A 25,229-nucleotide genomic window follows, 5' to 3' on the forward strand; every position below is an offset into this window, starting at 1 on the left:
AGTATATGGACTTTGGTTTAAACTCCCTGTATTGAGAGGATAACTTTGCCTTTTGCATGTTGCATCCATCAATTCAGTGCTATTTCAGGTTTATGTTGTCTCACTACTCATAAAACCAAAGTGTGAAGAAATTTGTGAGGAGTCGTGCAGACTGTGTATGGATTGATGTAGATAGATTTTGCTGTTCTAGAAAGCAAGAAATTACTGACTTGTTAGCTCCCATTTAGCACTTAGCAAACTCAAGTCCTAGCAGTCCCACATGAAGGATTTGTGCTCACTTTTCAGTATGGCCTTTCAGTTCAGAGGTAAAACAAGACAGCTGGAAGTTTAGCAGATGAAGAAATGTTGACTTCAGCAGCTGAGATGGCCTCACAGAAATTTAAACTGCATGTTGCTTAAGGCCTGATTTTGCAAAGCACATCTTTTAGTTCTTAATTTCAAGCATATGCTACAATCCATTCTAGTTGAGCACGATACAGGTCTTATTTCCTACCTTCTGTTAAAAAGCCACCTGACTGTAACAGGGAAGAAAAAGCAACCAAAGCACAGTCTAAATCACAGTGTGCTTCCCAACATATGGTAGAACATGTAGAGTATCACACATTGGGCCACATCAGCCATTTCATCCCCCAATGACATAGCAGCAGCTATGCTGCAAATACGAAAGCCATTACGTTTCTGCTGCAAACCTCTCCTGGTGGGGATCAGGTTCCCTGGGGAAATCTGCAGTCTCCTGTCCAGCTTGCTGATCTTCTGGTGCAGTTTGATAAAGGCTGATTGGGCTTTCCATTAGCCTGTTTATCTCCTCTTGCTATAGGTTGCCCTGTGTGTGTCTACCTTTGCTTTTCTCTAAAATGTTGGTGTGCAAGTTAGTTTGTATTAGGTGAAAGGTCTGGGGACTTTTTTTGGTTGCTAGGAAGGCACAGCTCTGTTCTGTTATCCATCCTAGAGCTGGCTGCTCCCCTTAAAAAAAGCCCTGCTTTTGGATTCTATATTCATACTTCCGTTTCAGTGGGAGAAAGATAATAATGACCATTCTTCATCATGACTTAAGAAAGTCTTTAAATACAGGGATAAAAGGGGAAATCATTAGTCTGCTCGTGGTCTTTTTTTTTAATTATTTTTTTGTGTGTGACAATGCTGTACTGAACATAATTCCAACATATTCCTGTTGAATGCACACAGGAGCCTGAAGGAGCTAATCTAAGTGTCTGCTTTGGCCTGTACGTATGGATGATGGGCAGTGTAGCACAAGGATATCAAAAGAAACTTTGCTTTAAATAGGTGCAGCGTGACCCACTTTCCTTTATTGCACTGTCTGGTGTTCTGCTGCTGGTTCCTGTCGATGTGGGCTGCTCACCTTTATGCCATTTGCTCTGTTGACCCTTGAGTTCATTGGTGGCTGGTACTAATGTCCAGCCCATTGTGTAATCGTGTATCTCAGGGTTTGCCTCTGCTAACTTTTCCATGCCATTACACTGGAGGTATTCATAGGAGTATGGAGGAGGTTAGCATCCTCTGCCTGCTCCAGATATACTGCATCTGGAGGGCAGGGGTTAGCTATGTATTGTGCTTCTATTTAGCTATGCAAGGGGACACAGCTTGGTGTGGTAGCAAGTGCCAGTACTGAGTTTTGACCTATTATCTTGTTGGAGGGGAAGGGAAAAAAAAAACCCCTTAAATTTTACTCTTGAGTGAATCTTAATCTTTAAATTAGTAAGAATGTGAGAGTTCCCATGCTACAATTTTAGAATAACTGTAATCATTTGAGGAAAATAAAGCCTAGGGACATCGTGGTGTTGAATGTAGAATAAACCAGTGTTTGAAATGGTGCATTGCACATCTGCACATATCAAAAAGTTTAATTTCCTAATTTGTCTTGGATCTTGCCCTCCTTCCATCATGCTCATCCCTGTTTTATTTTCTTCCTTTTGTGTCTATAATTGCATGCATTATTAGAACTGGCAAGAAGAGCACCTCCAGATGCATCCTACAGGAACTGAGCCAATGCTGACTCTATTCCCATGTCAGACTGCATGCCAAGTCAGTGAAGCTTGGTTGTCAGAATCTATTCCCTTTCTATGCTGCTCCTAAACCCATCTTCTTACATAATATTTTGACCAGGGTGACTGATGATAACCTCAAGAACTGTCCTAAGCTTCAGAAAATGTCTTTTAGTACGTTGAACCATCCTAGTTAAAAGCATGTTTTGAAATAGTATGGTTTAGGAAGCTTTTCTTATTCTTCTGTCAGCTGAAATGACTTTATAATCTGCTGAGGACTTTATAATCTGCCACATTGTACCTTTTACTGGTTTTGGGGTTCTTTCAGCATTCCCTGGATCTTTATCCTCTTTGAATAAAAAAAAAAAAAAAGTTAACTAATTTTACTGAACAAAGCAACACATTGTGTATTGTGATTTGTCACAATGAGACAACAACTCCTCGTCCTTCTGGGAAAGAATGCACTCATTTTATTCATTACTTTACAGGTATCAGGCAACAGCCTATCAATGTTGCTCCATCTGCAGGATATTTTCCTAACTGGAGATCTATACTATCACCAACACAGCCTTCCTCAGAAGCTAAGACTTCTTCAATAGCTGACATTTCTATGGAACAAACTTTGGAGAATGCGAACTTGCTTCAAATGATTAAAACAGCACTGACTGGCACACGTACCAGGACTTTGGATGAAACTCATCTATTGCCCACTCTTTATCAAGGCAGTGGAAACAGTGCATCTCAGGAACCTGCTGAAGTTTCAGCTGAGTCACCTCTAAGGTCATCATCTCAAGATGCAGATGAAACAGCTGCTGTATCAGGTTTGCCTGTACTTGGTAGGTTTGCCACATTGTCCACTACACCATCAGTGAAACATCTGAGTACAGTTGTGCCATTCCAGCTAATACCATTAGAAACACCTTTCATTTCAAAGGAAAGCACATCAGGATCAGACATGCTTGCTGCTGTTCCATCACCATCATTCTCTTCATTGGTAATTCAGTCACCTCATACCATTAACTTTTCTAAACCAGCTGTACTGCCCATCAAAGTGCCTTTGTCTGCAGATCCTGAAGGTTTCTTCAGCACAGATTCAGCCAGCTCACAGGTTAGTGAAAGCAGACCTAGCCCTCTGAACATGGTCACTGTAGTACATCCCAGTGCAGTGAATCACAGCAAGGGTCCCGAGTTGTTCATGGGTACCATTCCTGTCCGTTTCTTTGGACTGACAACAGTGCATTACACAGGGAAAAGGTCTCCTTTTGTGTCTCTGTACTCTGGTACATCAATGTCAAAAACATCTCAGTCTTCCCTGTCAGTAACTCCCAGAAGCCAGTCATGGTTTCCTAATGAGAGTATGTACAATGTGTCTTCTACTGGAGTAAAACCAACCAGCCAGCCATTTAAGGCAGTGCTGCCTGACAGAAACAGTCATAACACTCTTCTGTCATCACCAGTTTTTCAGGTTAAAGCAGAGGTTCCTACATCAGTCTTCCATTCTGTGGGTACTCCACATCTAATACCCCAAATGAGTCATCCTCAGTCTTCAACAGCACTGACTAATTGTGCTACAAGTTGTACCAGTGTGCCTTTTGTGTCATCAGCTTCTGAGAGCCTGGCTGAGGTCTCCAGCTCAACAGAGAGCATGGCTTCCCTTTCACTGCCAAAATCACTTATTCCAGATGCAAAGCACACTCACAATGCAGTGCTGCCAGAACAAGCATTTAGGAGTAAAACAGATTTTCTGTCTAGAAATGCAAAGCACCCCTTTTCAACAAGCACAAGGTCTCCCTTCCTAACAGAGCCAAATGACACCTTTATTAGGATAGGACACACAAACAGTCCCAGTGCAGCAGCAGCTGAAGAGGATATTTTGCAAATCCCTTTGACTGTTTCCTCTCAATACTTGGTGGGGGCTCTGAATCAAACTTTTGCAGAAGACCTGACTGATGGACCTAATCATGTGAACCCCACTCAGTTGCCAATTGCTTCTGCAGAAACTCTCCCAACCTCTGATGGCATTCCTGTGGCAAGATCAGCAAAACTGCCTTTCAGAAGAGGTGTGACAGCAAGCATATCTATGAACTTTCATGCTAGTAGTGTTTTGCCTTATAAAGCTCAGCTTTCCAAAGTTTCTCCAGATATCCAAATCAATAGCATCCCCAGAAGATCAAAGATACTAGCCACTGTTTTGAAAACAGCCACACCTAGTCCTGATCTAGCTGCAGTTCCCTCAGTTACTTCCAATACAGGCCTTTCAAAACCTGAATCTGCTACCACAAATACATCTGCTACTAGTATCTTTGTGACTGCACATCTTTCACCTGGAGGTGCAGAAAGCCCAGATGTAACTGCAAATGAAGACAGAAATAGGAGGGTATCCACTGTTGTGATCCCGCATGCAGAATATTCATCTCCTAGACCTTTACATCATTTAACCTCTGATCAGACTTTGCATTCACTTGATGGGAAGCCACTTGCTTCTGTCATGCCTCTAGTGTGGGGTCTGCTGCCACCAGTCATTTCCATGACAACGGTGATGGACAGGCACAGCTCCAGCTTTTCTGGGAATTTGGATGCAGACTCTGAAAGCAATTTAGACCCTGTCAAGCCTCCTGAAGTTGCAACTTTGGCTTCTACATGGACTGATACAGAGCTGCTGCCTTCAGCTGGCATTACTATTCCTTCGGTAAATGCTTCAGTCAAAACATCAGTAAGAGAAGTCCTTCCAAGTACTTTTCCATTGGAAACTGAGTACCATGCACCACACTCAGTAGTTTTAAGTCTGCAAAAGAAAATTAATACAAATAAGCAACCACTTCTCACCACCCCTTCAGCAAACCATACATATGCAAACTCTAGTCAGAACGTTTCAGATTCACACTTGGCTGGAACAAAGATGAATAGTTTTCCAAAATTTGATGCAGATGCGTTTGCACTGAAAACATCTCCTGTTCAGCATTCATCCCTTGCTACCACTCTGACAGTGCCAGACCCCCTGCAAAAAAAGCATGGAAGCACAGCTGAAAACATTGCTAATTTCTATACTAATGGAGACATTAATAGCAGTACACAGTATGAAGCACCTCTTCATTTCCATGTGCCTTCTGTTAATGATACAGGTGCTTTCCCTCGCTCTCTAGAATCACAAACAACTGGTGCTGGAAAGATTACATTACTGACAAAAACCTTAGGCACATCACCAGCGCTGCCTTTTCATCTCAACAACAACTTGACAGTTGCAGCCAGCAATGAAAGCATCTACAGTGTACGGCCAACTGAGTCCCCCTCTCCTGTCACCACCAAGCCTTCTAGTTCAAGGCTCTTCCAGAGTTTTGTTACAGAAGATGACACCGGTTCTGGGAATTGGCCAGAATTTGCAGATAACCAATTAGAGTCCTCTGGTTATTTGCTTATGGCTGACAAGAATCCAGCTATATTTAGTGAGGAGGAGTGGGACACAAGTGCTACAAAACATAGCCTAGTTCCCAGTAATATATCTAATAAAGATACTGAGGGCATCCCATTGCAAACCCCTACCACCAGTGCTCTGCAGTCAGTCATCATAACTTCTGTCCATGCATCACCAACACAGCTAACTTCTCCTTTTTTAACAACAACCAACTTTACCCATTCTGTCATTACAGTGTTATCTGACGTATCTTCTGGTGCAATACCTACGGTAGGAACTTCAGAAGCAAAACCACTAACAAGAAAAACATCTCCAGCTTCACCAGTGCCAGCTTCTTCCTTCTTTTTTCTAGGCACTGAAAACACGTCTTTGCCATCTGTGATGGCTTTAAGCACACCCATACTGACACTAATGAAAAATAACACTGCCACAAAACTGGCACCAGACATAAGCTCAGTAGGAACACATACAGAGTTTCCTTTTGCAACAAGAAACACAACTGCATCACCTGTGGACATGACAGCTATGCTCATAACCCCTAAAAGCAGCACAGTCACTTCTTCTACGCTTGCACCCACAGCACACATACCAAGGCAGATAGAAACAACAGCCACTGACACTCAGAAGTTCCCAAGCTCAGAAATGACCAAAACGTCAACCCCGTACCCACTGACAATTACAGCAGCTTTGACATCTATTACAGCATCAGCGAAAACAACTAGGCTAAGCCCTGCTCCCGTGGAAAGCACCTCTGCTCCTCCCGAAACCACGGCAGCAGCCGCTTTCGCTAACATGACAGCAGCCCCTCCCCTGGACTGCCGGCTCTCCAGGAACCTTATGGTTAAAACAGGTACGTAGGGTTGCTGAATTTGCTGGGAGGACCTTGCTTGTCTAGGGGGGGCAACTGGTGACGAGTGGGAAATGCACTCAAGTGTCAAGGAACATGGGAACTTTGCTGATTAATCTGGGGACAAGGCTGCTGCACTGACAAACCAGACAAGTAAAAGCAGGGGTGCTAGAGAGCAATGACATTGTCTTCATTCCAAGCTCGGATGTTGTAGTGAGTATGTCAAGTGAAATGGTGAGATCAGGTGCTCTGAGGTTCAGTGAGTCAATGCAGGGATCTAGTAAGACCACCTATGTGGAGGGACAAGCCCGTTTGACATGGCCTTTCCTTTGCATCAAGGAGTCTGTGTCACTAAAAAGGCATTGCAGCAATCTGCCTGTCTTTGGCTGTTTACATACGAGTACTTTATTCTGCTTTTCTATGAGCACCTAATTCTGTCATTAAAGATTCATTTGAAAATAATGCTTAGTATTTAGAGTTGTAGGTTTCAAAAGGGGAGGATTTGGAGCTTCCTCTGTGACCAGTCCCACTTCTGGCTCTAGCTATTCTTTTCAGAGACAGCTTTTCCTTAGCTATGAGCGCTCTAAGCTAAAGGGGTCTGGAAAGGTCTCTTACCCAGGCTTCATATGGACTCCATATGGTAGCAGAGCACAGCTTCAGGAGATGTGTCTGTCTTGGAGATACCAGCAAAGAAAAACAGCTACATAAATGGGTTTATAACCTTGTATAGACCTGAATGATCTGAAATGAGCAGCCTTTGGACCTATTATGTGTTTAGCGGCTTCTAAATACATCAGTATCACAATGGGTACAACGACTGTTTCTAAAGACAAAAATAGTTTGTATACAGTATGCAACATAAACATTTTGCAAATTCTAAGAAAAAAAGTGAATGATAATGTTGATAAAGAAACCATATGGACACTTCTTCAGTGGAAAAGAGTTGTAACAGTGGAGTAACAAATTTGATTATTTTAGTCTGGCCATGAAGTTGTGAAGCGCATGTCCTTTATGTAGGGCTGCCTGTGCAGCACCAGCTCAGTTCTGTGGGGATGTCTGTACACTCTCAGTGGAGTGGTGTCATATCTCACTCAGAACTGCAGCTTGGCAAGACTTGTTCTTGCTATAGATGTTTTATGTGTTAGACCTTGCTCTGGAAGTGATGGGCTATTGTCATGGGATGAATAGGGAACTTGGGATACCACTGAGCCCCTGCAGCTCTTGCTGCCTTTGGAGATGCTGCAAATGATAACTGCTTTCATGGTCTCCACCCAGCTAGCCCAATGTGAAAACTGAAAAAAGCAGACAGTAGCATTGTGAAGTCTCAAACCAATATGTAGCTCTTGTTGCTCCACAGTTCTGTTTCTGACCACAAGGAGGATGCTGATTGGCAATCTCTTCAAGGAGAGCGTGAGAAAAGGACTCAACCAAGTGCTGAGACAAGCTTTCAACCAAAACGTCAGTGCACAGGTAAGCATGCTTGGCTTGCCTGCATGATCTCGCCAAATGCTCTCCCACCCAGAGAACTGCAGCTGACTGCAGCTCCAGTGGTGTCTCTGAATGCAGGGGGATCATGCAGAGGAGCACTGAGCTTTTCCTATGGAAAGCAGGCAAAGGCAACACCCACTCTGGGCTCTAAAAATATAACTGTTCCCAAGCTTTTACTGCTTTATCTGATGCAGTCGAAGGGAGAAAACGAAAATTCTTCTTGATTTTCTGGGCAACAGCTGTTGACAGCAGTTTGCTCCAGCTGAGGAATGACTCGGTTTACAGTCAGCCAAGTGCTCAATCTGGATCAATTGTGAGAGTAGGGTTGGTAAACAGGGTATCACTGCTGTCAATCTGCTCCCTGGTATGAAAACCTGGTGCCTGACAAGTGCAATTCCACAGGGACCAAAATCTTGAGCAGAGAGAGAGCAAGCTTTGTTGAAAATAAATGAGGGAGATGTGTCCATCACATTGCAGCTAAGTTGCACAAACCACCGTGTTGCTGTGTGTAAGTGCAGACTTCAGTGGGTTGCTGGGGCACTCTTCTCTGCCACACTGAGATTCAGCACAAACCCCTGCCTAATGCTGATATGAGTTATACTCACCAAGCCACTGGGAACAAAAAAGTAATTTTACTCAAAACAGAGGGAATCAGATTGACTTCTGTCCCTATAGTCTATTGCTGAAAGTTTGGATGGTGTTAGTTGATTTGGGAGTTGTGTATTACTGAGTCTCAGCAGCAGCAATGAAAACTGTCACAGAATTGCTCTCCCACCTTCTTGTAAATCTGAGAGAAGCATTTTCTAACAGAAGAAACCAGCTAAAATATAGTGTGGTAGACCAGTTCCAGATCTTAAACTTTTTGTAAAATACAAGATTTTGAGGTAAAGATCAACTTACGTTTTGGCTCACAGTGTGTTTATTGTGGTTTGTCATTTCTACTTGTATAGAATCATACAGTGATTTGGTTAGAAGGGACCTTTAAAGATTATCTAGTCCAACCCCATATCTTAGTCACGTGAGAGAGTATAGAAAAAATAGTATAAAAGAGGTAGCTGAGGTTGAAGACTCAAATATTGGAAACTTTCAAAAATTTGTCTCCAAACCTGCAGTGATAGACACATGCACAAAGTCAGCAAGCTTCAAGAATGAGGTAGGAGCTGGGTGTTCTCAGGATTCTCTGGATTTTGACGTTGATGAGTAAAATGTCTCAGTACATACACATGAATGAAGCCCCAGTCTACATTAGAGGGATGTGAGCTGTGGTAGCTGTACTGCGTTTTGCTTCAATTTAGAGCAAATTTCACATAGGCTCAGTCTAAAGCTCCCTGCTAATACTGTCTGATATGACACTAACAGTTCCTGTTGGGTTTATAGGGGATTACAGAAGAAAACCCTCCAAGAGAGCTATATCTGTTTGTGGTTCAACCACAAACAAAATAAAATAAAATTTAAAAAGAAACATTTTCCTGTGTCTTTTTTAGATTGAAATCCTGGAGCAATCAAATAACGTAACAGTTGGCTACTACGTTACGCAAGGGAGACTGGTCTTTATGCCAGCTGCTGTAATTGAAAGGCTGCTTGCATATGGCATTAGCAATGCCACAGCAGACATAAAGCAGCATGTGCCACATCTTCAGTCTGTGGCAGCCCTGGCCCTGCCGTGGAAGCCTCTTCCTGCATACCACTTCCAGCTGAAAACAGGTGAGCGAGGTGCTGCCTGCCTGTGCCCAAGTTGTGTGTGTGTCACAGGGACCATGCCTCTCCTTCTCTGCCGTCCTGCCTCAGATCCCTCCAGTGCAGCAGCAGTACAGTCTCTGCTTTGGTGGTGTTTGTTGCTGTGGCACAAATAGGACAGCTGATGTGTGCATCCCTGGCCTGTGCAGTGGCCTGCTGTCACTGTGGAAATAGTGTTATGATTGGACCCTTGGATTTGACCTAGGTCCCAGCCATCTGATTTAGGGGCACTGTGTAATCCCTCTGTATTGTAGCAAGAATCAGTGCACAGCAGCTGCAGTGCAGTAGAGTAATAGGAGGTACAAGAAGGCAGAATGCTGTAAACCAATATATTCAGCTGTAAAAAGGTTTCTTATATGTGTTTTCACGTTTGCAAACACATACTTACTGCAATTTCCCAGTTAAGTACCCTATTTCTAGCACACACAGAATGAGAATCAATATTATGATTGATTATGTCCTGCAAAAGCAAATATCCTGCAAGATTTAAGAGTATAATTTGTGTTTTAGAATGATTTCACTTACTGCCTGTCTCTGAGTAAGTATATGTACAGTGAACTTGTTTTACCATCCTATAAATCGCTGCAGAAACAGTCTCCATTTGTTTGTAGAGAGAATCAGCTCTAATAATGCAACTTAATTCTTACATTTTGTCTTAATTAAGGCTAGCTTAGTGCGGTGCTTGAATGACATAAACTGATCTTATGTGGCATTATTTTCACCTACTTAATTTGTAAATTGCGCATTTTGCTGTGAGGCATTACAGGAGTTATGCAACCAAGAATATTTTGTCCACATACAAATACCATTTCTTTTCCAGAGCTGCAGTTTGTGGGTCAGACAGACAATATACAGTCATGCAAATTTATTCAGACCATGGAGCAACGGTTACAGAGAGCATTCCAGGATGCTGAAAGAAAAGTCTTAAACACCAGCAACAACTTAACAGTTCAGGTATAAGGTTGTGTGCTTTGCCAGTGCCTATTGTGAGACTCTCTGGGCTATTGTTTGCTGGGTGTATGCTTGTATTTCAATGTAAACTTACTTCTATAGTGGCATTATGCTTCCATCTGAAATAAGATTGTTTCAGGTTTTGCAGGAAAACTTACAAATGCATGATTTATAGAAGACTGCTACCGTTACTTTAATGAAATTGAGTTTTGCTTTTTGCAGTTAAATCATTTCAGTGAAATTCAAATATAGATAAATATATTAAAATATTCTTCCAAATCTCTATTTTTACTGAATATGTTATTTTGAGATATTAGCTGCTTTCAGTGAGGCTATTCAGGTGTAGAGATAGTGACATGCATAGCTGTTTGTAAGATCCGGACTAATGGAATGCATTTCTTTCTTTTTTTTGTGTGCATTTCAGTTCCATACTTGCAGACCTAAATTCACTGTTAAGGGCCTGGATTTTGCTGACTTTTATAAAATGGGCCAACACTCTTATGCTTTGTGCCATGCTTCAGGAATAAAGAAATTGTCCTCTCTGTGATATCATGATATGCATGTTAGTCTGACCTTGAACTCTTCTGATGCTTTTGTTGTACTATGTTTTTACTCAGTGATCCAAATCATAAAAATGGTGAATTTAAGTAATATTCATGAAAGCTAAGTGCTGTTGGCCCTACCTAAAAAAAGTAGCCAAAAACAACCACTCTTGTCCTAGGGCATGATTTTTCTGAGCAAATGATTTTTTTCAAATGCTTCTCTCATTCCTGCATAAAACTGGTGTTTGAGGATCTGATCCAGTACTTGTGAAACAGAATTGGTCCTTAAATGCAGTCATCAGATTTGGGCTCAGGAAGAGACTAGCTGGTAATTGTATGTTGCTAGGAATGGAAGAGACATCACAGCCCTTTATTTTTTATGGAAAAGATACAGGCCTAGATAACTGGACTAGGAAGGCAGCAAAGAGAGCAAGGCATACAGGCCTCTGCTTCAGTGTTGGGGGTTTTTTTGTTGGTTTTTTTTTGTGGTGTTTTGTTTTGTTTTTAGATAAGCATCTTTCCCCTCATTTTAAATTTCCTGGTAAAAACAAGGAAAAGTATGTTCAGTCCTCACTCCACCTTTCTGCCTACTGCTGTCCTCCAGTGTCCTACATGTACTAAAGTAGGAATTTAAAGTATCACACAAAGTTTTGCACAGCCATGTTGAGTAAGCTGTGTCTAATCCATTGTTCAAGTTAATATTCCCCAGTTTATTTACACTAGTTTGGCTGGAATTTATTTTAACTGAGCTGACCCACAACTGCACATTTTTTCTTTACCTCTGTTTCAGATTTTGAACACCTCCAATGTCTCCCAAGCTGTCACTCTCTTTTATGTAGTGAACAATCGAAGCACAACTTTAAATGGCACTGTCTCCAGCAACCTTCTTAATCAGCTGTCTGCTGAGCTGGTGGGTTTCTACCTAACCTACCCACCCCTCACCATTGCAGAATGTAAGTATACTCTTCCTAGCACACAGCTTCTTAAGATTAGTCAGTGTTGAGCTTCTTTGCAAGCACCATAAGCTTTCTTACCAAGCTCACAGATAGTAGGTGTTTTTGCTGACTACTTTCTAAACTACTTTTATGTTTAAAAAAAAACCAACAAAACAACAAATGAGGGAAAGTTTGACGGGGGAGTTTCTAGGTCCAGCATTTACTCCAGCTGCTGCAAACACTAGTAGATAATTAAGAAAAACATACATATGCTGTCTTTAACAAAAAAACAAATAAATGCCTGTGCCAGGTCCCAAACAAAAGAAAAATGCATAATATCCCAAATTCTCCATTTCAGGATAAATTTACACAGCACATGAAGTTCATCTTCAGCATAACTCATTGCTTTGGTGGGAGACTCAGTTCTCAGTGTTTGCTCCAGTGGAAGGGCCCCAGGGGTAGCATGCTCTGAGGGTGTGTTTAGGCTGTGGGTGAGGTCTGTCTATACATCTTCATTAAAAATCTTGCTGGTGTATTTGCTGAACTTCATCCTCAGTTTAAAATGTGTTCTAAGCACTTTAGCATCAATAACTGCTTGCATTTCAGTTGTTATGAAGAGCCAGCAGTACAGAGAGTGAGCATGTTGTATGCCTGGGCAGCCTACATGCCCTCTGACTCTGCACAAATAAAGGGACATGACATTTGATTATGGGCATTTCTGTTTATTCTGTTTGTTCAACCTGGTATGTGAACCTAAGCTCAATATAGGGACAGGTTATCTGCTCACTGGTGGAGATCAGTGTTCTCTGGAAGTGAGAGGAGACAGGAATGTGCTGGGTATGTTAATGTACTCTGGTTAAGGAAATTCTCACTGTGTGTAAATCTTCAGGAGATGCCTGTTAAATTTGAAATAAGGTTTTCAAATACCAGTAAAGATCTAGTTAAGCTTCTGGTAGCTATCAAACTCACTGGTAAGGCTAAACGTGATGGAGTAGCTTGTAATTTTTTCATTTCACAAGTGTTGGAACAATTGATGACATAAGGGAAGAGCCAAGTAGGTTTTTATGATATGAACACTGGACTGAGTTAATTCATAGCTTTAGGTAAAATTATTGAGGTGCTTGTTCATTTTCTGGGGAGATGGAGGGAGAATGTTGACAAATAGTATGCTTGGACACCTAGGAAGGGGATTTAGGGCAGGGCCTGTCCTCTTCCTTTGGTGACTGGTGGTTGAGACTGTTCAAAGAGTGCTCTGTGTTCAGGACTTGTGTTCATAAGGCATCCAGGAGCACAAGGAAAAAGCCTAAGGAAATTTTGATGGTGGCTGCACTCTGGTCAAGTGCTTGGCCTCTGGAATAGGCCTGTGCATATGGGAAGGATCGGGATGCTTCTCACAAAGGCAATACAGGTGCCTTGGTAGGTGGAAGCTGGGACAGCCATTTGTCATAGACCGAGTGTCTTGTGGTATTGCAGCTCTGTGCTGATCCCTGCACACGATGAACCAATCCAGTAGTCTTTAGCTAGTGTTCCTTTAACAGCTCACAGCTTATTTCATTTTGGAGCTTTATTCCCAGTGCAGCAGATACATTGCAAACTCATTGACTTAATATGCACGTGGTGTTTATGGCTTCATACTGATAGCATGTCTTGTGAAAATACTTTGAAAAGTGTTTGATGCTTATTCAGGTGGCAGTGTAGTTGTTTCAGTTTATCAAACAAATACTGCAGCTATTCTCAGTGTGTTATTTCCCAGTAGACTCTGGCAGCTCCTCCAGAGCCTTGGCAGTCTGTGGTGGAAATGCACAGCTCAGGACCCGCCATGAATCCCTCAAAAGCTGTTACTGCATGTAATCAGATCCTTTACAATGTTTACTATTTCAAACCACTTTGGAGTTTAAAAATCAAGGTAACTCAATAGCAGTGTATCAACATGCAAGGCATAGGTATTTTCTGAATTAAGTTCCAAGTATTAATGTTCTCCACGTTGCATTCATCTATTGAATCAAAATATTGCGTCGTATAATGAATTAGCAGCATATTGAACTTTACAGCCAAATGCACTTTGGAAATGGCAAAGCTAACAAAAGGCATCAGACCAGCAAACATCAGTTTCTCACAGATGTAAACACATATGGTTGTCATACCTTAAATGGTATTAATAGACACACACTCTCAGGTATGTTCATTTGTTATTCTCATTTGTAATTCTTCTGGAACTGCACTCCGTGACTGGTGAAATCTAATCCTGGTTTAATGTTAATACTATTTTTGGTTAGAACTGTGGACTGGGTTAAGTAAGGATGAAATCATGGTATCACCATGGAGTGCCATCTCGTTTTCCCCAGGGAGAAAGCAGCAGAAATATATATAACATTGGCACATGCATATTAACTGTCGTTTTCAGTAATGGGCAATCCTGGGCTATGCCTCAGAGAGTGTAACAGCCAATATTCTGGCAACAGCAGAGACATGTTCTACTTTGTAGGGCAGCAGTTGCACTGTTTACACTTGATGTCCTTTTTCAGACAGAAGAGAAATTGTAACCCAGAAAATTATGCCTCTAGACTCCTTCCTGGGCCATAGTTCAGTTTTTTTTATCACTTTCTGGTTAACCAGTTTTGGGAACATATAATGAGTCGAATGCTGGAATGTTATGATGTAATTTCAACTTTTATTTTTAAAGCTTTGGAGTATCCAAACCTTGATGTCTCAGAGTCAACAAGAGACTACTGGGTGATAACAGGTACTTTTTAATTTTCTTCCCTCCTTCATACACTTCAGATAATTTTTAGTGCTCCTTTATGTAAAAACAGTGGTGCAGTAATTTTACTCCAAAATAAGTGGCTGCCAACTGAACCGTCCTGTTGCATTCAACTGAGCAAATATATTTACAGTTTCTCAGGGGCATAACTGTGATTTATCAGCTTGAGCAGAGACTTCTCCTGCATTCCATACTGCCTCAGAATTTACACCACTTTGACTTAAGCGCTTCAGGAGTGCAGCATTATCTTCTCAGAGTTCTAAAACATAAATAGACTTTTTTATTTTTCTTTTTTTCCCTGGGACTTGGATTTACATCTGAAATCAAAAGAGGCTTGTAGAGACAACCCAGGAAGAAAGGTGATCTGTTAAAACAAGGAGCTTGTTGTGATTTCCTGACCGAGTCCAGGAATTTCAGTATCTTTCACCTGAAGCATTAAGCACAACTTTGTGGAGAAAAAGAAGGTGCAGACAATACTATTAGGCTTCAAAATACTTGTTTTTTCATTGGTATTGCATTCACAATGCTTTTGACTTTTGAAGTGATGACTGGGAAAGAAAGAGACCCTTTCCCCCAGACATCTTTGCCTTTATAATACCAAGAATACCAAGGCCTTTCTAATTGGTGTGTCTGTATCTGGTATTGTTTAATGCTCAGGAGAGCAAGAGAAAAAGACCCTGAAACAGATTAAATTCTATACTCTGCGTCCAGAAGCCAGTGTGATTTGGCACCTGTTCCATCGATTCATAATTTTGAGATAAATTTTTGCAGAGATGATGATCTTCTGAAGAGTGGTACAACTCTTCCCCATTTGGACCCTGTGAGCCTGATACTCCATTTTTGCCTTTGTGCACTTACTGCAGTGGAGTATTATGATTATTACAATGGAACACGTTTTTTTAAAAAAATCATGGTGGTCCCAAAAGATTTTTGAAATAATATTGAAAAATCATACATATGTATGAATTAAATTACCATGGCATACCACTTTTTTTAACTTTATGTAAATTCAGTGTCTTTTTAATTGTACACGCATTTATACATAGAAAAACATCATTCAGTTGTCAGTGCTCTCAAGCATGATACTTTCTTTCAAACAAATTTTGTTTGTATAAATTTGTAACTTCAGATTTCAAAACTGCTGGATGAAAACCTGGTTTAGTTAACAGGAGCATCTGGCAATAAGCATAAAACCAGGTGACTCTCAAATAGGTTTTAAGTTCTTACACTGAAGATCATAGATTTTGGTGAATTGAAGGCTTCAAGTTTTTGGAGGATTTTATTTTATTCTCTGACACACTGCTGACACTATCAGAGAAGAGCAGTGAAGGCTCTGAAACAGGAGCTCATTATATCCTCATAGGATTTTCTGAGGGGGTGTAACAGTGTCCAGCTCTTTTTCTTCTAATCTAGGTAGAGCATCTCTGTTCTAAAATACTCTACAGGCCACATGCTTTCTCTGTCCATGGAAGATGTGCTGTATGTTATTTTTCTGTATTCCCACAGTTATTCAAGGAGTTGATATTGCATTACTTGGACTGAACAACCAGAGCTTTGCAAGATTAATGGAGCAGCGTTTGGCCCCACTGTTTATGATGTCCCATCAGCAAGGAAGACGATTCAAACGTGCCACTACTGTGGGCAGCTACACTGTGCAGGTGACCAACACAGCATCACTTGCACCTAGATATATGTTGAAAAAAGAGCTTTGTTTGCATGTGTCCTGCCTCAATTTGTGTAAAAAACCCACCCAACCAAAAAAACCCAACCAACCAACCAAAAACCCCCCAAAAGTTTAATTGGGTTGAGATTTTTCTGCCTTTTCTCACGAATAGCAAAGCAGCAAGTGCTGAATGGCTGACATGACTAATGGTGGTGTTTTTCTCCAGTGTGCTATGTTTGCATGCCTGTCATCTTCTAGAAATTGTCATTGGTTAACCACTGCTAATAAATATTTTCTCTTTGGTTGCTATGAGGATTGGTACAAAGTACCTATTTTTAGTGTAAAGTCTTGTATTCAGCACAATGAAGGGTTTCAGGCTTTTGTTCAGTAAAAAAAGTTTCCCAGGTCTTCATTTCCTAGGTAACTCAATAAAACTAAAAATTGTTTTTGTTGGAAAAAAAAATACATGAAGCAATATTTATACAGATTTAGTCATCAAATCATGTGGCTACAGATCACATTATGAAGTAGAGATTTCCATCCCAAATAATTTACTAATTATCTTTCTCTTATTTAGCAACATTTCCCATTAACTATTTTGAAATGATCATATTTAGTTTTCTCACTAGTTTAGCCACCTGGTGCTAGTTGTGGGGGATTCAAAGAGCATCAGTCTTCAAAATGACAAGTATTGCTTTTCAATTACATGATGTTTTTCAAGAGTTGTTGTTGTAAGTAAAAAAAATCGCTGCTTCTCATTTGCCCAAAATTCTGTGCTTTCCCACTGACAGAATCTAAAAGAAGGAACGTGTTTTTACTTGCCAAAAATGTGAACCTTTGGAAAATGACATGCTAACACATAATGTCCATAACATAATGGAGAGGAATCACAAAACTTCCCTTTTCTCTCATTATTAGAGATGTTTGGCACTTCCTCCACTCTCAGGAAAGATAGAATTCCAACATGAAAATTCTGCTGCTGTTATGCAGAATAAAATAGAAATAGCATGGTTCTCTTTATTGTGAGCTTAGGATCAAAACCAATGAGTATAGGAGTAACATGTGAGGAAATTTTTCAACTGCAACATGCTAGTAAAATATAATTTCCAGTATTAGGACAGATTTTAAGAACTCCCTCTTTAGAGAGGACCGCAATGTCCAAACATTTGATCCTTTCCTCCTTTTTACTTCACTCTCTTCTTAGTATAGGGTTTTACCTTAGGGTTCTGATTAAAATTTTTTAAGAAGGCAGACAGTCCTCACCAATTTGAACAGCCTAGGCTATGAAAGGGAGAAGCTCTGATCCTGTGAGAATACTTGGATGGATTTTATGCTTATATGGGATCTTAAAGGAGTTCCTTGTGTGAATTGCCTTCAAATAGCTCCTGGCAGCTCTTGCAGTGATGTGATACAAACACATTTTATTTCTCTTTCTCACATTTTCTTTGTTATTTTGTTTTTCCTGAAAGATGGTAAAAATCCAACGTATTCCAGGACCCAAGGAGCCAGCTGAACTGACTTACTATACTTTATACAATGGGAAACCCTTGCTGGGCACTGCAGCTGCCAAAATTTTGAGCACCGTTGACTCCCAGCGGATGGCCTTGACACTGGGTTATGTTATTCAAGTTCAAGCTGATCGTAAGAGTTCTTTTTAAAATTCTCTGGTTTAGTCCTTTGTTTTTGTGGGTTTTGTTTATTTGTTTGGTTTTATTTATTTATTTGTGGAAACACCTGTGTAGGTATGAGGAGCCTTCATTGATCACACAGAAGTTGGGCTGGTCTTTTTCCTGTGGAAAACTGACTAATCTTTTATCATAGTAAATCAGAGTTTTACTAAATAACTAACTTATTTAGCCAACCACTGCAAAATCTACTGTACAACTAATATTAAACACATTTAGTTCTATGAACTGAACAACTTAATGTTGGGGTTTTTTTTTTGTGTGTAATAACAGCTTAATGTGTGAATTGATGCTTTTTTAGCTAACTGAAATTCTCCACATTGCCAAGGTCATCAATCCAGATGTCATTAAAATTGTATAGTGGACTGCAGCACTGGATCTCCTTAGTGGCTGAACAGTATATAAATTGGAAATCCCTGGTGCCATTATTTCTTCCTGAAGGAGACCTAATATTGAAATAATTGTGTGTAATGGTGATAGGAAAAGAAGAGACCACTGTAAGTGATGTGTCATCCAGAGGCATGTGATTGAGGTAGACTGAAGTGTGATATAATTTCCAGAGAATACACCATATACTGTACCTGATCCTTGATTTGATCATTGTCTGTTACTGAAACCAGGATGTCCATTCCTGCTTCCATAAAGTCTAGTATTTATTTTCTACATTACTTTTTGTTTTCCATGAGAGTATTTCTTTACCATCTTTTTTTAGTAAGGCAGCTGTAGGGAATCCATAGCAGAATCATAGCCCTTTGTTCAATGTTGTGATTTATTTGGATATTTAGGTAATTGTGACATCTGCTGCTTATCATCTAACTTTGTGCTTCCATGGTCTGATAAGTCAGCCTTGTTCATCTGTAGGTTTTCATACAAGTTAAATATGCACAAAGTACCATATGAAGAGAATATACAGGAATTGAAATTATGACCCCAGGTAACTGAGATTCTGAAGCTAGAGCATTCGAAATGAGGGAGGCAGTTATATCTTTATACCTTATTATGAAAAAAAAAGAATCCATTTCTTTCATTTTAGATATGGTATTTGCAGTCTGTCTTTGTACTCCCAAAGAAAATACTTTGTGTGCACTTCGTTTTTACTCATTATAATTTCTATTATAGCAGAATGAAAAGTTCTGTACCAAAAAAGCAGTAAAAAAAAGACATCTACCCTCAGGACCTCATAGTCTGGTTAGACAAGATAGATGAATAACAAAAAGTATGGATGTTCCTGTTTTATAAGTGAGTTACAGCAAAAATAAAATGCTTGCTTCAAGATCCACTGAAGTCTTACTGCATTGAACGAACTGTGGATTGACATACTAAAGGTCACATTGGAAGCTGGTAACTGAATTAAAGATGTAAACCAGGATTCCTAAATATCTATCCTGTTAGGATAAGATCATTGTTTCCTTTCCATTGCCTAGAAAGAAGTATAGATTTTCAACAATTGTTTGCTGCTCCTACAGTAGTAATCTATAATTGAAGTTACTGCTATCTGATAGAATTCATATTCAGTTTCCTTTCCCACAACCCCAAACTAAATGTCAAAGTTGATAATTCAGAATTATGCAGGTCTCTTGAAAAGTGAACCTTGAAAGGCTTCAAGCTCCCATTTTGGGAAGTCCTTAAGCAGGCGGTAACTGTCGCACTGCACACAAGATATGTACCTGATGGTGCTATTTCTGCATCACTCTATGAGCAGAATGTTGCAGATCTACAAAGAAAATAGGCTCAAGCTTCACATGGATGCATTTGAAGTTTGAATCTGTAAGATGCTGAGTGCCTCTGACAGCTAATAAGGTCAATGACATTTGAAAGCACTAGTCCCCTAGGAAATAGGGAAGGCTGCTTTCCACTGGTGTTCTCACAATTGCCTGTCCATGTCAGCAACCAGTGGCACAGGAAAATAACTAGAGATAGCATGATGAAATACACCCCTTTCACTGATACCATTATTAATGTATCTGCAAGTAGCTCTTTCCAAACCTCATCATTTTCCCTCCTTCAGAAATGATGGATTCATTTTGGCCTTAACTATGATAAAGTATTTCTAGAGCACAAGAGAAGAATTTTCTTATTGCCTGTTGGTATCAGCAAGAGCTGTTAGCGTGCTTAGCTTCCCTGTTTTTCAAAAAGCAGTGCCAGTTTGCTGTTGCTGAGTCTTTGAGCCCAGGTATGGACTCCATGTTTATACTTCTAACACACATGCTACCTTACTCTGAGCTGGTTTTCTGTTTGAAAAATAATTAAGGATGTATTGCTTACACTTTTTGTTGTTGTTTATTCTGTAAATGAACCATTGGAGTGATGCCTAATATGGCATCTAACTTGACTTTGGGGGTTGATGGCTGCTTTTGCAGCAGCTGGCTGTAAATAAAAGAAGAGATCCCAGGGATTTGTGAACTGAACAGTGGTGCTGATTTTTTTTACTTAGGGAATACAAAAGTATAGCTGGATTGCTCACAATCATTTTGTATTTATTTTATGGGGACTGTTGAAGACTGTTTTGGAAGCAGTTTAAATCATGTGTGTGCACAATGAAGCTTATAAATGTTGATTTGCAATTTCCTGTAGCCGTGGTGAAGAACCCCCCAAACAACCTGTGGATCATTGCAGCGGTGCTGGCTCCCATTGCTGTGGTTACAGTTATCATTATTATCATCACAGCAGTTCTCTGCAGAAAGAACAAGAATGACTTCAAACCAGACACCATGATGAACCTGCCTCAGAGAGCTAAAGTGAGTGAACAACGTCTAAATCCAGGATGTCCGTGTGCTTTCTGAGGTTTTAGCTGTGTTTCTCTGCTAGATGTAATTGAAGGATGTTTGGGATTGAGATGGTTGTTAGTCATGAGTTGAATCTTTGCACTTCTCTGCAGTTACCCTTCTGTTTTACTTGGGAGTCATTAACTTCCAGCTTGCCCCCTGCTGCGTAAGTAGCAGTGATGGAGTAACTTACACAGCGATGTAAGGCTCTGAGCTATTGGTGCATAGTGAGCAGGGCAGAAATGGAATATTGTGCTTAGGCCTGAGCAGCAGCATGTATCGTGTGGGACCTCAATCCCACACACATCACCTGAGTTACTCCTACCTACTGGAGGTAGCAATGGGAAGGTCTGGGCTTTGGCAGCAGATCAGATCTAGTCCTAACCAGAAGTTTTCCACCGAACTGCTAATCCAGAAAATACATTTTTATTTGATTTTTTTTCCCAGAAAATTTCTTCCACTGCTAGATATTTTGATCTTTCTAATTTATTTGTGGATATTGGTTGAGTTCAAACAATTGTTTTCCTTAAAATTACTAACCCATATCCATTAGAAGTTGTATTTTTCCAGATCAAATGTGTTTCCAGTTTGATTTGCTGTCTCTAACAGAAAATGTCATAGAATACTGATTTGGTTCCATAATGAAAAAAAGTCTGCCTGCTCAATCCTGTCCTTAAGTGGCTCATAAATAGGGCCACCTGAAGGTAGGATGTTTTAGCCTGTGATATGTAAGTTATACTTTGCTCTTCTATCTGGCTTTGCAATTCTCCATTGGCATGGTTTTTTTCTTTGGTTTCTTAATGCTACAGACAGCAGGATTATTGTGATTTCAGCTCACTTGCTTCTGCTGAAAAATGTGGATTGGAGGGAGAGTGGAAAGAAGGCATGATGCATATGACAGATCTTTTTTCCTCATCCTAGGTTAGTTGCAGATGGGTGCAGCTGATGCCAGTTGGAAAAAAGACATTTGTATCAAAAATGATGTGAAAATGACATTTCCATTTTCGTTCCGGTGTGCTCATCCTGTTTATCCAGTGTTATCAGACTAGTGCTATGGCTAGATCTGTGAAACAAGCAATATCACAAACACAAGCAAAAATTAATACCACTGCAGTGATATCATATAACGTCCCACTGAAACCTCTAAAATGCAAATCATGCTTTATTTGGGGCTGCTGCAAATACTATGCACGGCTCAATTTTTCTTATATGTAATCTTAGTCTCAGCTGAAGGACAAAATGAGACTAAATGTTTAAGTTGTTTTGACCTAGCCATCATTATGGGATGCTTTACAGCTGAAAAAGTTGCTATTAAAAAAAAAAAAACATTGCTGGTTGAAGCCACAGCACAGAAAAAAATGTGAAAGTGTTTTAATTTTTTAATCCATAGTTGTAATTCCAAAAGAATGAGAAAACTGGATTTTTACTTTTCCTGAGAATTCAGTTTTAATCAGGCTATAAAATACTGGGTTTGGTTAAAACATATTTAGTCAGGTTGCAGCTGCATCAGCAGTCAATGTTATCAGACAGGAATTGCATCTGCAGAACAAAATAATTGGTGCTGAGCTCCCAGCATCCACACTACACTTGGTTCAGGAGATGTTCCTGCAGCTGGAGTGCAGGAGGTCCACTTGTAGAGCACATTTCCCCATTCTGGAATATGTTGATATAGAAAGTCATGCATTTCAAAATAAAAGGTCGGTGGCTTCCTGTTTAGTTTCACAATGGTGACTCTATCAAAAAGGTTTGGCCAAGTCTATTTTTGAGTGTAGGCCATGGAAGATAAATTCTGCAGTGAGATTGGCAGTGGACTGTTTTTGTCATTCCTGATTTCAGCATCTGTACTTAAAATAAGGCTAATAAGGCTGTATTTTGGGAAAATGATGAAATAAGGTCATTTGAAAAGAACAGTTTTAGTTTATTCTTTTAATTCCAGTATTAGGGATATCAGGAACAGTAGTAATTAGATGAATTCCAATTGCCACATTTCATGTAGTATGGCAATAGAAGCAGCTGATGAGCCCATATCAGTACCACACTGAAAATGGATATGTTATATCTCATGGCTTAGAAAAGTACCTGAGACTGCTTGATTAATGCTGAAGCCACAGCAGACTGATTTTTAGTTAAAGAAGCAGCTTCAATGTTTTGCTTCTGTGCCTTGGACTTGCTGTTAAATCACTGGAGGAGTTTTGTGTTACCTTTTGAATATCCAGCAAACTGTATAGAGAGGAAAAGAGAGCATTATGGGATACCCACAGCCTTGGATTTCAGACGGTTTTGTTTACAGTGGTGCCATCTTATGTGCTTGGATTCCAAAAGTCCTGTTCCAAGGGGACTGGCAGCGCGGAGCTGCCTGTTCGTTGCTGCAGTCCTTTGCTGCTGGGAACAGCGGAGGCTGCAGGTCTGTGCAGAGCAGAGCTGCCTGCTACGTCTCTCCAGAAGCTCCGTCCCGTGAAGTGGGATAGGATGCACGAATGCAGCTCTGAGGGGTAATGAAATGTTTAGCCTTAAATATCCTTCTGTGCGGGGAATGTCATGTAACTGAACAGCAGCATTGCTGCCTGTGCCTGGTAATTAAGGAAGGACTCTTTTCTTGTAGCAGACTGAAGGTTAAGTAAATGAAGTTTAAAAAATGACCTCTTATATGTAATGCAGTTTATAGTGGCTGCCTTAGGAATTGTGTTGCTGTTCTGCATTGCCTTAGCAGTCAGGGACATCTGGACTAAGTTGCAGGGAAAAGGAACTACTACCATTCTTTTTAATTGGTTTTCCAGATGGAAAGAAGCGTAAATTCCAATCAGTGAAATTCTGATGGGAATTAATTTTGATCTTCTTTCAATGCTGTTTTTATTTTGAGCAATTGTTTTTGCTTTGAGGCTTTGGATAGTTGTTAACTTTTCCCTCCCTGGCTTTCTAATTCACAGCACATTTGTTTCAAGGTTGTAATCTGATTTGTCGCCTTTCCTTTCTTTTTGAGCATGAAAGAATAAGCTTGCAGGTAAACAGATAAGATCTGCAATCTGAGACCCACAAGCAAAAGTAAATACTGCATGACATGAGAAAGCAACCACTATCAATTTGATAAAGGGCATGGTAAAAAAGATCAGAAAAACTGTCTGTGTGCAGGGGAGGGCCTAATCATGCCTTTCCCTCTCTTCCCCCCCCCCCCCCCCTTTTTTTTTCCCTAAATATCAATGGTTTTTTAAATGATCATTATAAGGAAAAAAAAGTCCCAGAAACAATTCCCTATATTCAGTCTGCCCTTTGCCCAGGCAATGTAATGTGATGGGCTTGTAATTAATTTGTTATTCCAAAAGCAATATTTAAATCCCAGCCCTTCAGTCTTTCTCACTATTTTTGCCATACTGGATATCTACTCTTGCAGTGCTTCAGCAGTGCCTGATTGTGATTTAGTCTTGCCAGTTCCCTTCAGGGGTGGTAAAGCCATCTGCTCCTGTGGGCTTTTACAGAACAGGGTTCCAAGATCAAATTTTATTTAACACAATATGTCCACTGATGAGGATGGCTTTTTCAGCTCTTCCTTTATTGCAGTTTGAGACTAGACATGGTGGTAAGTAGAACTCAGATTAAAATAATCCTTCATCTTCTTCCTTTGTCCGATCTGCAGAGTTCTTTAGTAATTCCCGTGTTCTGCTGCTTCTGGTTTGGTTTTGTTATTTTTTTTTAAATATAAAGTATAAGTTGTAACTTCTGCTCTTTCAAAGGCAGGGAGGGAGAAATAACTGACTTAGCTCTTCTGCTACCTTTTTGCAGAATATCTAGGAGGGTCTTGACTGACAGTTAATATTGGTAATAAGGTTAAAAACATTATTTTGTTCAAAAACAATCTAGAATGCTGTGCAATAGTTCTTCTTAGCTGTCCTTCACTCAGCTTCTGCTTCCCCTTTCATCATTCCTTCCCTTTTTTTCATTTCCTCCCTTAAGCTAATTTGGTGGCTGCTTTGGTGGTACCCTGCCTTCAAAGGGGGAAAACAGAAGGCACTGTCAGGGGCAATGCTGTCATGACTTGCCATGAGGTGCTGATGGTGAATTGACATTTCTCTGATACATTGCAAGTTCCATTGTGGCACTGTACAGAGATGTTTGCTCTCCCAAATCAGCATTAGCCCAGTGAGTGCCTCCTTAGTGCACTGGAGGTACTATTCAGAGGAATACTGATGTAGGTCATTAGAAATCATCAGCCTCAGCTCAAACAGGAGACTGGGAATGAGGTGCAGATACCCATAACGAAAAAGCATGTTTTGTTTTAAAAAATAGAAAACAGCTCCATTATTTTCAGACTGCAATCACCTATGATGTTTATTTGTGTTTAAGCTATAGCCCAGATTTAATAAGGCACAGAACAAGAGAAAATGTTTTTTTTCAGAGCTGATCCTTTTTCGGTATGATCAGCAATTTTTTTATCCAGCTGATAAA

At 40.3% G+C, this 25,229-nt stretch overlaps 1 protein-coding gene across 1 annotated transcript in view; it reads left to right on the top strand.

Moving 5' to 3' along the window:
* The first annotated feature begins 2,493 nt into the window (after nt 1-2,493).
* KIAA1549L (KIAA1549 like) overlaps nt 2,494-25,229 on the top strand; it is a 56,173-nt gene continuing 33,437 nt past the window's right edge. The window contains exons 1-10 of the mRNA XM_054390587.1: nt 2,494-2,824; nt 5,651-6,265; nt 7,620-7,732; nt 9,235-9,454; nt 10,308-10,441; nt 11,771-11,933; nt 14,599-14,658; nt 16,183-16,334; nt 17,809-17,980; nt 20,599-20,762. Coding sequence (XP_054246562.1) covers nt 2,614-2,824; nt 5,651-6,265; nt 7,620-7,732; nt 9,235-9,454; nt 10,308-10,441; nt 11,771-11,933; nt 14,599-14,658; nt 16,183-16,334; nt 17,809-17,980; nt 20,599-20,762 — 2,004 coding nt within the window. The 5' untranslated portion in view covers nt 2,494-2,613. The remainder of the gene's footprint in view (nt 2,825-5,650; nt 6,266-7,619; nt 7,733-9,234; nt 9,455-10,307; nt 10,442-11,770; nt 11,934-14,598; nt 14,659-16,182; nt 16,335-17,808; nt 17,981-20,598; nt 20,763-25,229) is intronic.

The sequence above is a fragment of the Indicator indicator genome, chromosome 21 (assembly GCF_027791375.1).
Source record: "Indicator indicator isolate 239-I01 chromosome 21, UM_Iind_1.1, whole genome shotgun sequence".
In the NCBI taxonomy this organism is placed as follows: Eukaryota; Metazoa; Chordata; class Aves; order Piciformes; family Indicatoridae; genus Indicator; species Indicator indicator.